Source organism: Rana temporaria, chromosome 2 (assembly GCF_905171775.1).
Source record: "Rana temporaria chromosome 2, aRanTem1.1, whole genome shotgun sequence".
In the NCBI taxonomy this organism is placed as follows: domain Eukaryota; kingdom Metazoa; phylum Chordata; class Amphibia; order Anura; family Ranidae; genus Rana; species Rana temporaria.
Genome location: NC_053490.1, coordinates 386,736,087 through 386,749,305, shown reverse-complemented (window position 1 = coordinate 386,749,305; position 13,219 = coordinate 386,736,087). Strand labels below are relative to the sequence as shown.

At 45.7% G+C, this 13,219-nt stretch overlaps 1 protein-coding gene across 3 annotated transcripts in view; it reads right to left on the bottom strand.

The window, feature by feature from the left end:
• Positions 1-13,219, bottom strand: part of SCMH1 (Scm polycomb group protein homolog 1) — a 70,554-nt gene that overhangs the window by 37,105 nt on the left and 20,230 nt on the right. For all 3 annotated transcript variants that reach the window (XM_040337938.1, XM_040337939.1, XM_040337940.1), the window contains one exon: positions 6,060-6,130. In XM_040337938.1, coding sequence (XP_040193872.1) covers positions 6,060-6,130 — 71 coding nt within the window. The remainder of the gene's footprint in view (positions 1-6,059; positions 6,131-13,219) is intronic.

Here is a 13,219-nt window from a genome sequence, read left to right as displayed (position 1 = left end):
ATACACCAATTTGTAGACACTATAACTTTCACACAAACCAATATACACTTATTGGGATTTTTTTTTACCAAAGACATGTAGCAGAATACATTTTGGGCCAAATCCACAGCCCCGCAGCGCAACGTAACTTAAGTGATTTAAGTTACACTGCCGCAAATTTCCTAAGTTAGGTATCGATCCACAACACACTTACCTGGAAATTTGCGGCGGTGTAACTCAAATCCGTCCGGCGCAAGGCGTGCCGATTCTAATGGGGCGAGTCCCATTTAAATTAGGCGCGCTCCCGCGCCGGACGTACTGCGCATGCTCCGTCGGGTAACTTACCCGACGTGCATTGCACTAACTCACATCGCTCCGACGTCATTTGCTTAGACGTTAACGTAAATGGCGTCCAGCGCCATTCACGAACGTCTTACGCAAACGACGTAGAGTTTAAAATTTTGACGCGGGAACGACGGCCATACTTAATAGGGCTTAGTCAAATAGGACTCAGCCCTATTTTTACGCGGCGTAACTCGACGTAAACGACGTAGATTTAGCGCGACGGGCCCGTCGGAACGTTCATGGATCGCCGTAAGTGTTCATTTGCATATTCTAGGCCGGCCGCAATGGCCTCGCCACCTAGCGGCCGGCCTAGAATTGCATCCTTAAGATCCGACAGTGTAATTCAATTACACATGTCGGATCTTCTGCCTATCTATGGTAAACTGATTCTGTGGATCAGTTCCATAGATAGAAACAGGGATACGACGGCGTATCAGTAGATACGCCGGCGTATCCCTTTTGTGGATTACCCCCTTTGATCTTATTGGATAGGTGTTATAACAGAAAGTAGAAAATAGCATTTTATGTTTTCTTTACATTTTGCTATTTTTTTATTTACATAGCAACAAATAAAAAAACAAGTGGTGATAAAATAACATCAAAAGAAAGCTCTATTTGTGTGAAAAAAATATATAAAATTTAATTTGTGTACCGTGTTGCATGACCAAGCAATTGCCAGCTAAAATAGCACTGTGCTAAATAGAAAATAATGGCCTGGTCATGAAGGGGGTAAACCCTTCTGGAGATCAAGCGGTTAACAAAGAAGCCAGTCAGGCAACTTAAAGTGGTTGTAAACCCACTTTTTTGACTTTTACCTACAGGTAAGCCTATAACAAGGCTTACCTGTAGGTAAGGAGAATATCTCCTAAACCTGCACGGTTTAGGAGATATTCCCCTTGCAATGGGCAGCACAGTGGTGCAGTGAGTAGCACTTTCGCCTAGCAGCAAAAGGTTTGCTAGTTCGAATCCCAACCACGACACCATCTGCCTGGAGTTTGCATGTTCTCCCTGTGTCTGCGTGGGTTTCCTCCGGGTACTCCGGTTTCCTCCCACACTCCAAAGACATGCTGGTAGGTAAATTGGATCTCGTCCAAAATTGGCCCAGTATATATGTATATATGTGTGTATGACTGTGTGTCCCTAGCGTGTCATGATCCTACCGGGTAAAAATGACAGCACCAGCCAAGCAGATACTGGCTGGAAAAAGCGCCCAGAGGCGATTCAGTTCACATGCGTTGCGCTATACAAGTCATTCATTCAATGCGCCGCGGCGCATGCGCAGGGGGGGGGGGGATCTACGGCGAAAGGACCGGCAGCCGCCGGGCCTTGCAGAGTTTTAAATCTCCCACGCGCACGCGCGGGAGTGACGTCATCGCCGCTCCAGCCAATCACAGCGCGGGAGCGGCAATACCCAGAAGTCACGCCGAGGCAAGATGAAATCTCGCTCGCGTGGACCAGGTAAGTGCTACACACCTCGTTCCGAGGTAAGTATTTCATAATGAGCTAATATGCGGTGCATATTAGCTCATTATGACTTTTGCCTTACAGGAGAAAAAAAAAATTTGATGCGGGTTTACAACCGCTTTAACACTCAGAGCCTGTGATCCTTTTGTTCTTGTGTGATCAGTATTGGGCCCAAGAGAATGCACTTGTAGTGGAAACACCGATTGTTAAGGTGGGGGGAACCTCCAGTTCTTCACTATTTTCTGAAGCATTTCTCTAGTTTCCATCAATACTTGTCAGATGGTCACATTCACTGACCATCATTGCCTCTAGTATGTCTGCAGTCTCTGACAGTCCTTTCTAGCATTACAGCCGTGGCCAAAAGTTTTGAGAGTGACACAAATATTAATATTCACAAAGTCTAAAGCTTCAGCGTTTTAAATTCTTTTTGTCAGATGTTACTATGGTGGCTTGAAGTAGAATTACAAGCATTTCATACGTGTCAAAGGCCTTTTTTTGTCAATTACATGAAGTATATGCAAAGTCAATATTTGCAGCGTTGACCTTTTTTTTTTACAAGACGTCTGCAATTGCCTGACATGCAGTCAATCAACTTCTGGGCCACATCCTGACTGATGGCAGCCCATTCTGGCATAATCAATGCTTGGAGTTTGTCAGAATTTTGGGGGTTTTATTTGTTCACCCAATGGGATTGAGGTCTTGGAAATTTCCTGGGCATGGACCAAAAATGTTGAGGTTTTCTTCCCCAAATGACTTAGTTATCACTTTTAGCTTGTGGCACGGTGCTCCATCACCAAACTGTTCTTGGACGGTTGGGAGAAGTTGATCTCTGAGAATATTTTGTACCATTCTTTATTCATGGCTGTGTTCTTAGGCAAAATTGTGAGTGAGCCGACAATTCCCTTGGCTGAGAAGCAAAACCCACACATGAATGGTCTCAGGATGCTTTGCTGTTGGTGTGACACCAGGACGGATGGTAGCGCTCACCTTTTCTACTCTGAACAAGGTTTTTTTCAGATGCCCCCAAACAAGCCAAAAGGGGATTCATCAGAAAAAATTACTTTACCCCAGTCCTCAGCAGTCCAATCCCTGTACCTTTGCAGAATATCAGTCTGTCCCTGATGATTTTCCTTGAGAGAAGTGGCTTCTTTGCTGCCCTTCTTGACACCAGACCATTCTCCAAAAGTCTTCACCTCGCTGTGCGTGCAAATGCGCTCACACCTGCCTGCTGCCATTTCTGAGAAAGCTCTGCACTGGTGTCCCCCGATCCCACAGCTGAATCAACTGTAGGATATGTTCCTGGAGCTTGCTGGACTTTCTTGGGTGCCCTGAAGCCTTCTTCACAAATGTAGTGGAAATGTTTATGGGATCAAGTTCATTTTCATAACAATCTGGAGTATACGCAAATTGCCATCATAAAAACTGAGGCAGCAGACTTTGTGAAAATAAATATTTGTGTCATTCTCAAAACTTTTGGCCAAGGCTGTATTTATAGTGAACATTATGTGCAGCCGCACATGTCAAGAGCCACAATTGGGTCCCCTATATAACTAACAGAGCTTAGTCTCTCAGTAGCCTGGTAAGAAAATATGAAAACAGCCACTGCTGACTTCACCGGAAAATGCTACTTGCCTGGCCATTATGCTAATCCAATGGCTCTGAGGCACTGATGTTGAGTAAGTATACAGATTAAGAGGACTAGTTCTGGGACAGAGTCTAAAAGATCTTTGAAACCAGAGACAGGCAGATAACCAGTAATCTTGGAAGCCAGGAATGCCCCCCACCCCATAATTCTATCACTGCAGACTACCTGTAAAGCATGCTTTGCTGGTAATAATTGAGCACAGAGTTATGAAGCAGTGCTTTAACCACTTGCTTACTGGGCACATATACCCCCTTCCTGCCCAGGTGAAATTTCAGCTTTCAGCACTATTACGCTTTGAATGACAATTGTTTGGGAGCCACGGTCGTGCGACGTGGCTCCCAAACAAAATTGACGTCCTTTTTTTCCCACAAATATAGCTTTTTTTTGGTGGTATTTGATCATCTCTGCGGTTTTTATTTTTTGCGCTATAAACAAAAATATAGCGACATATTAGAAAAAAAAACACCATTATTTGCTTTTTGCTATAATAAATATATATATATATATAAAAAAAAAAAAACTCAGTTTAGGCCGATACGTATTCTTCTACATATTTTTGGTAAAAATAAAAATCGCAATAAGCGTATAGTGATTGATTTGCGCAAACGTTATAGCATCTACAAAATAGGGGATAGAATTATGACATTTTTTTTATTTTTTATTATTATTATTATTTTTTATTTTCTTTACTAGTAATGGCTGCGATCTGCCATTTTTGTCAGGACTGCGATATTACGGCGGACACATGGGACACTTTTGACACATTTTTGGGACGATTCACATTTATACAGCGAACAATGCTATAAATATGCACGATTACTGTATAAATGTGACTGGCAGGGGAGGGGTGAACACTAGGGGGCGAGGAAGGGGTTAATGTGTGTCCTGCTAGGTGATTCTTACTGTGGGGGAGGGGACTGACTGGGGGAGGTGACAGATGGTTGTCCCTATGTACAAGGGACACACCATCAGTCTCCTCTCCCTGACAGGACGTGTAGCTCTGTGTTTACACACAGAGCTCCACGTCCCTGTCTCCGTGACTGCCGATCGCGGGTGCCTGGCGGACATCGTGGCCGCCAGGCACGCGCATTGGCACCTGACTGGCGCGGTGGGCGTCCGCCCCCCAGTTTGTGGCCTTATAAACCCGCCGTGAGGGCGGGAAGAGGTTAATATACAGTATCTCACATTTTTGTAGATATTTTATTATATTTTTTCATGTGACAACACTGAAGAAATTACACTTTGCTACAATGTAAAGTAGTGAGTGTACAGCTTGTATAACAGTGTAAATTTGCTGTCCCCTCAAAATAACTCAACACACAGCCATTAATGTCTAAACCGCTGGCAACAAAAAAAGTGAGTACACCTCCAAAGTGAAAATGTCCAAACGTATGAGTGCTGCTAGTATTGCTTCAGAGGTTGAAGGGGTGGAGGGTTAGACTGTCAGTGTTCAGACTATACGCCGCACGCTGCATCAAATTGGTCTGCATGGCTGTCGTCCCAGAAGGAAGCCTATTCTAAAGATGATGTACAAGAAAGCCCGCAAACAGTTTGCTAAAGACAAGCAGACCAAGGACATGGATACATGGTATCAAGCGTGTGTGGCGGCAACCAGGTGAGGAGTACAAAGACAAGTGTGCCTACAGTCAAGCATGATGGTGGGAGTGTCATGGTCTGGGGCTGCATGAATGCTGCCGGCACTGGGGAGCTACAGTTCACTGAGGGAACCAAGAATACCAACATGTACTTTAACATACTGAAGCAGAGCATGATCTCCTCCCTTCGGAGACTGGGCCGGAGGCAGTATTCCAACATGATAACAACCCCAGACACACCTCCAAGACGACCCACTGCCTTGCTAAAGAAGCTGAAGGTAAAGGTGATGGACTGGCCAGGCATGTCTCCAGACCTATACTCTTTTGAGAATCTGTGGGGCGCCCTCAAATGGAAGGTAGAGGAACACAAGGTCTCCAACATCCACCAGCTCTGTGATGTCATCGTGGAGGAGTAGAAGAGGAATCCAGTGGCAATCTGTGAACTCTATGCCCAAGAAGGTTAAGGTAATGCTGGAAAAAAATGGTGGCCACACAAAATATTGACACTTTAGGCCCAATTTGGACATTTTCACTTAGGGGTGTACTCACTTGATGCCAGCGGTTGAGATATTAATGGCAGTGTGTTGAGTTATTTTGAGGGGACAGCACATTTACACTGTTATACAAGCTGTGCACTCAATACTTTACATTGTAGCAAAGTGTAATTTCTTCAGTGTTGTCACATGAAAAAATATAAATAAAATATTTACAAAAATGTGAGGGGTGTACTCACTTTTGTGAGATACTGTATGTTTGCACTGTACTTTAGCAGTAATGGCTTTTAAAATCACGTTTTAGATCTGCTCTGTATTTTTGCTGAAATTAAAAACAATAACTAAACATTGTAGATGAATGTGTGAATATGAAATGACATTTAATTTATATTTTGAATGTGAGGAATGCTGCTGGTAACTGGGTAGTTTACAGTAAACTTCAGATCCCTTCTTTTTTCATAATCTTAATAAATCTTAATAAATCCATTTTCAGGGAATTTTTCTACCATGCCCCTTGTAGCCTTCCAAACATCTCACCTGTTTGAAGCAGTGTGTTGGGGCCGGCTGAGATCCCGTCTCCTTCAGGTATTTCTCCCAGCTGAAGTGCCCTAAAAAGAAACATTTTATAGTAAACGTTACAGTAATGCCGAGAAGATCAAAGCACCAAAGTACCAGTTCACACTACCGCGACTTGGGATCCGAATTGTGTCGCCCCAAGACGCGCGACATGATAATTCCATTGAATGAGAACCGTCTTAATGCACACTACTGAAGTCGCTCCGTTTTCAGAAAAGGTTCCTGTACTACTGCTAGGCGACTTGTACCCATAGATTTCAATGGAAGTTGCCTCCAAAGTCGGATCACCATCTTAACTGAAGCAACTTTACAGAAAAAGAAAATAGTTTACTCAGGCAAACCCCTCCCTCCCACAGAGCTGATTATTCTGTGATTGGCCACAGCCAAAGTCCGCTGTCCTGGAGGCAACTTTAAGTCGCGTTGTAAGTTGCTCCAAGTCGCGCTGAAGTCGCCTTGCAAAGTCGCGCTGTAAGTCGGATTGCCCCTGTGTGAACCGGCAGTCATTCTCCTTACATCTCCACTCAGAATAAGACGTTTTCTTGTATACCAGTGCATTTCAGGTGTACTTTACAAGCAGATCTAATCAGGCTAGGAAGTTAGTTATGGTATGTGCACATGGAGGCCTTTTCTACGTCGCCCTCTCACTGCCCATTCTAACCCTGTAAAGTCTGCACCACAGCACCAAAACCATTGCACTTTGCTGCAGGCAGATTGTGGCACATCCCTATTCACTTGAACGAATGTGACTGGGGTATTATTTTTGACACAACCACCTCCAACCACTTTGTTAGATTGGAGGGGGGTGTGGCTATTCAAACTATGGTTCAAACGGCCTGTTTTCCTTGCTGCCCCCCCCAACCGCATATGTAAAGGAGGCCATACAGAGCTGCTGTTAATATACAGGTACTGCTATGCTATGTCTTTAAACGCTGCCATATATATATATATATATATATATATATATATATATATATATATATATATATATATATATATAACATTTGACAGAAAAGATGTGGATCAATGACCATAAGGAGATCTGCAAGTATCCTTAGCTAACTATATCTCATTCCCTGCAGGACCAACTTTTCCATGCTTCACACATACTGAAAGGCATATTATGAGTTAAAAATCGAATAAAGACTCATAAAACTACACTATATTGCCAAAAGTATTGGGATGCTTGCCTTTACATGCACAAGAACTTTAATGGCATCCCAGTTTTAGTCTGTAGGGTTCAATATTGAGTTGGCCCACCCTTTGCAGCTGTAACAACTTCAACTCTTCTGAGAAGGCTGTCCACAAGTATTAGGAGTGTGTCTATGGGAATGTTTTACCATTCTTCCAGAAGCGCATTTCTGAGGTCAGGGAGTGATGTTGGATGAGAATGCCTGGCTTGCAGTCTCCACTCTAATTCATCCCAAAGGTGTTCTATCGGCTTGATGGTCCAAATCATTTGGTGGAAAGGGAATTATATTTTTTTTAGTGCGTTGACATGTATTTTTATTAAATGTTTTGGATTTGGCCAAGGAGGATTGAAATCTAAGGGCCCATTCACACGAGGCGGACTCTGTTGACGTTATTTAAATCCTATACGATAATAATGAGTAAACACGCACACTACACGTGCGTTTTTCTGCACTACCATAAATGTCTATGGCCCTCATTATGCAAAATAAAACAAAAAAATGATAAGCCACTTTTTTCTACTTAAAGCGGAAGTAAACCCATTCTTTTAACAGTTTCAAAAAACAGTTACATTTCCGGCACATGCCTGGAATGTAACACTCCCATTGGCTGCGCTCTCAACCAAACTGTTAAATCATCCAATGGCTGGTGTCATAACTGATCACATGTGCAGCATCATGGCAGTTGTAGATCAAACCGAGGCCAAGATGGCCGCTTCCTTGGCTGTAAATGATGGGAGGGTTTACTTCCACTTTAATACAATATCATCAACAAAATTTTCTTTTAAACAAATATTGCTTCGTATTAATACATTATATATCAAGTCTCAAAAAACATATTGACACAATAAACAAACAGGTTAGTCAATTTGAAGTTAACCATATTTGATGGCCTTAAACTTATTCCTCTACTTTTCGCATGTGTGGGATACCAAATATGCGTTTCCCAATAGGTATTTCCATATGCACATGCATCCTAAGTGCATGCATGTGCAGGGGGGGGGGGGGTGGCACTCTCAGAATTTTGTTTTTAAATTTGAATGTACTTTCATATCTGCTGCTTACTGAGCCATTGCAGTGGGGATTTGACAGCTCTAAATCTGGAATTGCTTAGAGAAGGAGATCACTTTCAGATTCAAACAAAGCAGGGGAGAGGAGAAAACATCTTCCATGTTTGAGGCCTAAAATATCCTACTGCCACGTACACACAACCGTTTTTATTGTCCTAGAAAAAAACAAAGTTTTTCTCGACGTGATTCTTGTCAAGCCTGCCTTGTATACACACGATTGTGAAAAAAAATGCTTGAGCAAAGCGCGGTGACGTACAATACGCACGACGGCACTATAAAGGGGAAGTTCCATTCAGATGGCGCCACCCTTTGGGCTGCTTTTGCTGATTTTGTGTTAGTAAAAGTTTGGTGAGACGATTTGCGCTTTTCAGTCTTCGTGCTTTTCAGTCTGTTACAGCGTGACGAATGTGCTATCTCCATTACAAACGCTAGTTTTACCAGAACGAGTGCTCCCGTCTCATAACTTGCTTCTGAGCATGCGTGTTTTTTTCCAGTCGTTAAAGCCTACACACGACCGTTTTTCACGATGTGAAAAACGACGAGAAAAATTAGAGCATGTTCTAAATTTTTAATGCCCATTTTTCACGTCATGAAAAATGCTCTGGAGCCCACACACGGTCATTTTTAATGACCAATTTAAAAAATTGAATTTTTCACGTCATGAAAAACGGACGTGTGTAAGCGCCATACCAGTCTGTAGTCCTAGTAGACAAACTACTGTTATCAAACAACCACAGGTAAAAAAAAATATCTACTATTAATGGACTACTATGGTGTACATTCAAAACCTTTGAAATAACCAAGTGATATACCAACAATTGCTAAAAAAATAAAGAAGCATTTGTGTTTGTTATCTATTGGCGTTTTAAGGCCATTATCTATGGATGTAGTTTATTTTCTTTTTTTTTTTACCTCCCTAGGCATTTTCACATCCGTTCTGCAAGGAAATAGTGGATCTATAATTATTTGCCAAACTAACTGGCCGTTAGTTTTGTGACTAAAATGGTACAGTATTGGCTATGAACTGCTGTGTTTTGTAATGTGTATTTAATATAATTAGGTATACTTTATATTACATTATTATTCTCACTCTTGGGTCCAGTCTTGTTTGACATTTTGAAGATTTTAGTCTGTTGTATACAGTCATTTCAGGAGCATTTTGCAGAATTTTCTGGATAGGGGGGAAGAGATGGGTTTAGTTTAATTGGGAACTCGGTATAAGTATACGGGGCCATATCCACAAAAGAGATACTCCAGCGTAAGCCGTCGTATCTCTGGTTCTAACTTTGGAACTGATCCTCAGAAGCAGTTTTCCTAAGTTAGGCAGAAGATCCGACATCTGTAAGGGACTTACACTGCCGGATCTTAGGATGCAGTACCGCATCCGCCACTGGGGGCATTTCGAGTCGAAATGCCTCTTCTGGTATGCAAATTAGCACTTAGGGCGATCCTCAAAGCTTTTGTGCTTAGTTTTTTCGCCGTAAGTGTTAGTTTGCCAGGTGTAAAACTAGGGCTGCTTTTACAAAGTGTAAAGTTAGTCACACCTTGTAAAGGCCCATTCAAGCGACGGCATTTGGTATGCATTCCCGAGGGAGAACTCCACGGCAATTTGTAAAATCCAAACCGGCATGGGTTCCCCCCCAGGAGCATACCAGGCCCTTAGGTCTGGTATGGGTTGTAAGGAGACCCCCCCTCCGCCGAAAAATCGACGTAGGGGGTCCCCCTACAATCCATACCAGACCCGTATCCAAAGCACGCTACCCGGCCGGTCAGGAAGGGAGTGGGGACGAGCGAGCGCCCCCCCCCCTCCTGAGTCGTGCCAGGCCGCATGCCCTCAACATGGGGGGGTTGGGTGCTCTGGGGCAGGGGGGCGCACTGCGGGCCCCCCCACCCCAGAGCACCCTGTCCCCATGTTGATGAGGACAGGACCTCTTCCCGACAACCCTTGCCGTTGGTTGTCGGGGTCTGCGGGCGGGGGCTTATCGGAATCTGGGAGTCCCCTCAAATAAGGGGGCCCCCAGATACCGGCCCCCCACCCTAAGTGAATGGATATGGGGTACATCGTACCCCTATCCATTCACCTGGAGGCAAAAAGTAAAAGTTAGTAAACACACAACACAAGGGTTTTTAAAATAATTTATTATTCTGCTCCGGAGGCCCCCCCTGTCTTCTTTATTAGCTCTATTACCAGGGGGGGCTTCTTCTTCCGCTCTCCGGGGGTCTTCTCCGCTCTCCGGGGGGGGTTTCTTCTTCCGCTCTCCGGGGGGGGGCTTCTCCGGACTCCGGGGGTCTTCTTCCATCTTCTCCCCTCTTCCGCTGTTGACTCGGCGAACCCCGGTTCTTCTCCAGCTGTCCGGTGCCTTCTTCTTCAGCGCTGGCTGCCTGCTATCTTTGTGTGTTAGCTCAATTAGTAACAGGCAGCCGGCGCGGTCTTCTGTGACGTCAGGGTCTTCTCTTCTGTTCTTCTCCCCTCTTCCGATGTTGCCTCGTCGCCTGTTGTCGCTGTAATGATGGAAGCGCGCCTTGCATCCCATTTATATAGGCATCACCGTCCCATCATGCTCCGGTAGGTACCCACGTGGTGGGTGCACGTGGGTAGGCACCCACCACGTGGGTACCTGCCGGAGCATGATGGGACGGTGATGCCTATATAAATGGGATGCAAGGCGCGCTTCCATCATTACAGCGACAACAGGCGACGAGGCAACATCGGAAGAGGGGAGAAGAACAGAAGAGAAGACCCTGACGTCACAGAAGACCGCGCCGGCTGCCTGTTACTAATTGAGCTAACACACAAAGATAGCAGGCAGCCAGCGCTGAAGAAGAAGGCACCGGACAGCTGGAGAAGAACCAGGGTTCGCCGAATCAACAGCGGAAGAGGGGAGAAGATGGAAGAAGACCCCCGGAGTCCGGAGAAGCCCCCCCCCCGGAGAGCGGAAGAAGAAACCCCCCCGGAGAGCGGAGAAGACCCCCGGAGAGCGGAAGAAGAAGCCCCCCCTGGTAATAGAGCTAATAAAGAAGACAGGGGGGGCCTCCGGAGCAGAATAATAAATTATTTTAAAAACCCTTGTGTTGTGTGTTTACTAACTTTTACTTTTTGCCTCCAGGTGAATGGATAGGGGTACGATGTACCCCATATCCATTCACTTAGGGTGGGGGGCCGGTATCTGGGGGCCCCCTTATTTGAGGGGACTCCCAGATTCCGATAAGCCCCCGCCCGCAGACCCCGACAACCAACGGCAAGGGTTGTCGGGAAGAGGTCCTGTCCTCATCAACATGGGGACAGGGTGCTCTGGGGTGGGGGGGCCCGCAGTGCGCCCCCCTGCCCCAGAGCACCCAACCCCCCCATGTTGAGGGCATGCGGCCTGGCACGGCTCAGGAGGGGGGGGGGGCGCTCGCTCGTCCCCACTCCCTTCCTGACCGGCCGGGTAGCGTGCTTTGGATACGGGTCTGGTATGGATTGTAGGGGGACCCCCTACGTCGATTTTTCGGCGTGGGGGGGTCTCCTTAAAACCCATACCAGACCTAAGGGCCTGGTATGCTCCTGGGGGGGGAACCCATGCCGGTTTTTTCTTTGAAAATTGGCATGGAGTTCTCCCTCAGGAATGCATGCTGAGCGACGTTATCATTTTTTTTTATAATTATTTGTTTTCCCGGCGCGTATATTTTTTTTCACCCGTCGCAACTTTAGTGTCCCGTCGCAATCCACAAAGCCGCCCGGCGTCAATTACGTTCGCGCGCTGCACGTCGGGAAAATTACGTCACACGCATGCGCAGTACGGCCGGCGCGGGAGCGCGCCTCATTTAAATTATAAGCGCCCCCTGGAGAGGAGGACCGCCTTACGACGGCGGCACTTAAGTTACACGGCCTGAAATTTCTAGGTAAGTGCTTTGTGGATCAGGCACTTAGGTAGAAACTTTAAGTCAGTGTAACTTAACTGCTGAAAGTTAAGTTACGCCGCCTGGCTGAGGATTTGGCCCACAGTTTTTATACCGTGTTGTGAAATAAATGTTCAGTGAGGGTGCATGGTTATTGTATGCCTTGTTTCATTTTTTACTTATTTTTGGTCTATGACTTAAAGGAGTTGTAAACCCTTACATATACCCAGTGAAGTGACTGGCCTCAGGTGATCAAGAGATTAAACTAATCCTCCTGCATAAGTTCTGTCTTCTCTACATCCGTTCAAAGATCAGAATTCATAAACCTTGTCTGAGAGTTCAGAAAAAAGAGGGTGGAGAGCTGAAGTTACACAATGCAGAGCTAAGTGAGGAGAGCTCAGAGCTGATTGGAAGGGACACATCCCTTCCCTTCACACAGGAACTAGAATACAGCAAATGATATCACCTGTGATGTATTTCAGTTATCTTGCAAACTTGGCCTGTTAGTGGGTTCTGGGGACAGGTGTAGCGAACCTTTAGAGGAACCCCGGTTGAGAAATCCTGTGCTAGTAGTGGCCCCATCTTCTAGGAATTGAGAACCACTGCTCTAAAGGTTGTTAGGCAGGATTCCTTTTGTCTCTCAGATAAGTAGACTAGAGAGCCCGATTGAACAAAGGGAGGTCTCCCTTACGTGTCCAACTCGCGGCCCCTGGTAGTATGGACAAGAGGCACGGGAGTGCGGAGTGGTATGAGAGCCTGGCGGGTAGTTGCAGGAGATGCGGCTCTGGATCCAGGTGCAGAGAAGAGGGAGTCCGGCTGGACAGGCAAGAGGAGACAGGAACACAGGCAGGTGATGCTGAGCAAGAGCAGAGCGGAATGGTCGGGTCACAGGCAGGGTTGGCAACAGGCGGGCAGCGAAGTACAGAGGAGCAGGCAGGTTCAAAGGTCAAGGCAAGCCGAGGTCAGGTGCAGGCGGAAGGCAGGG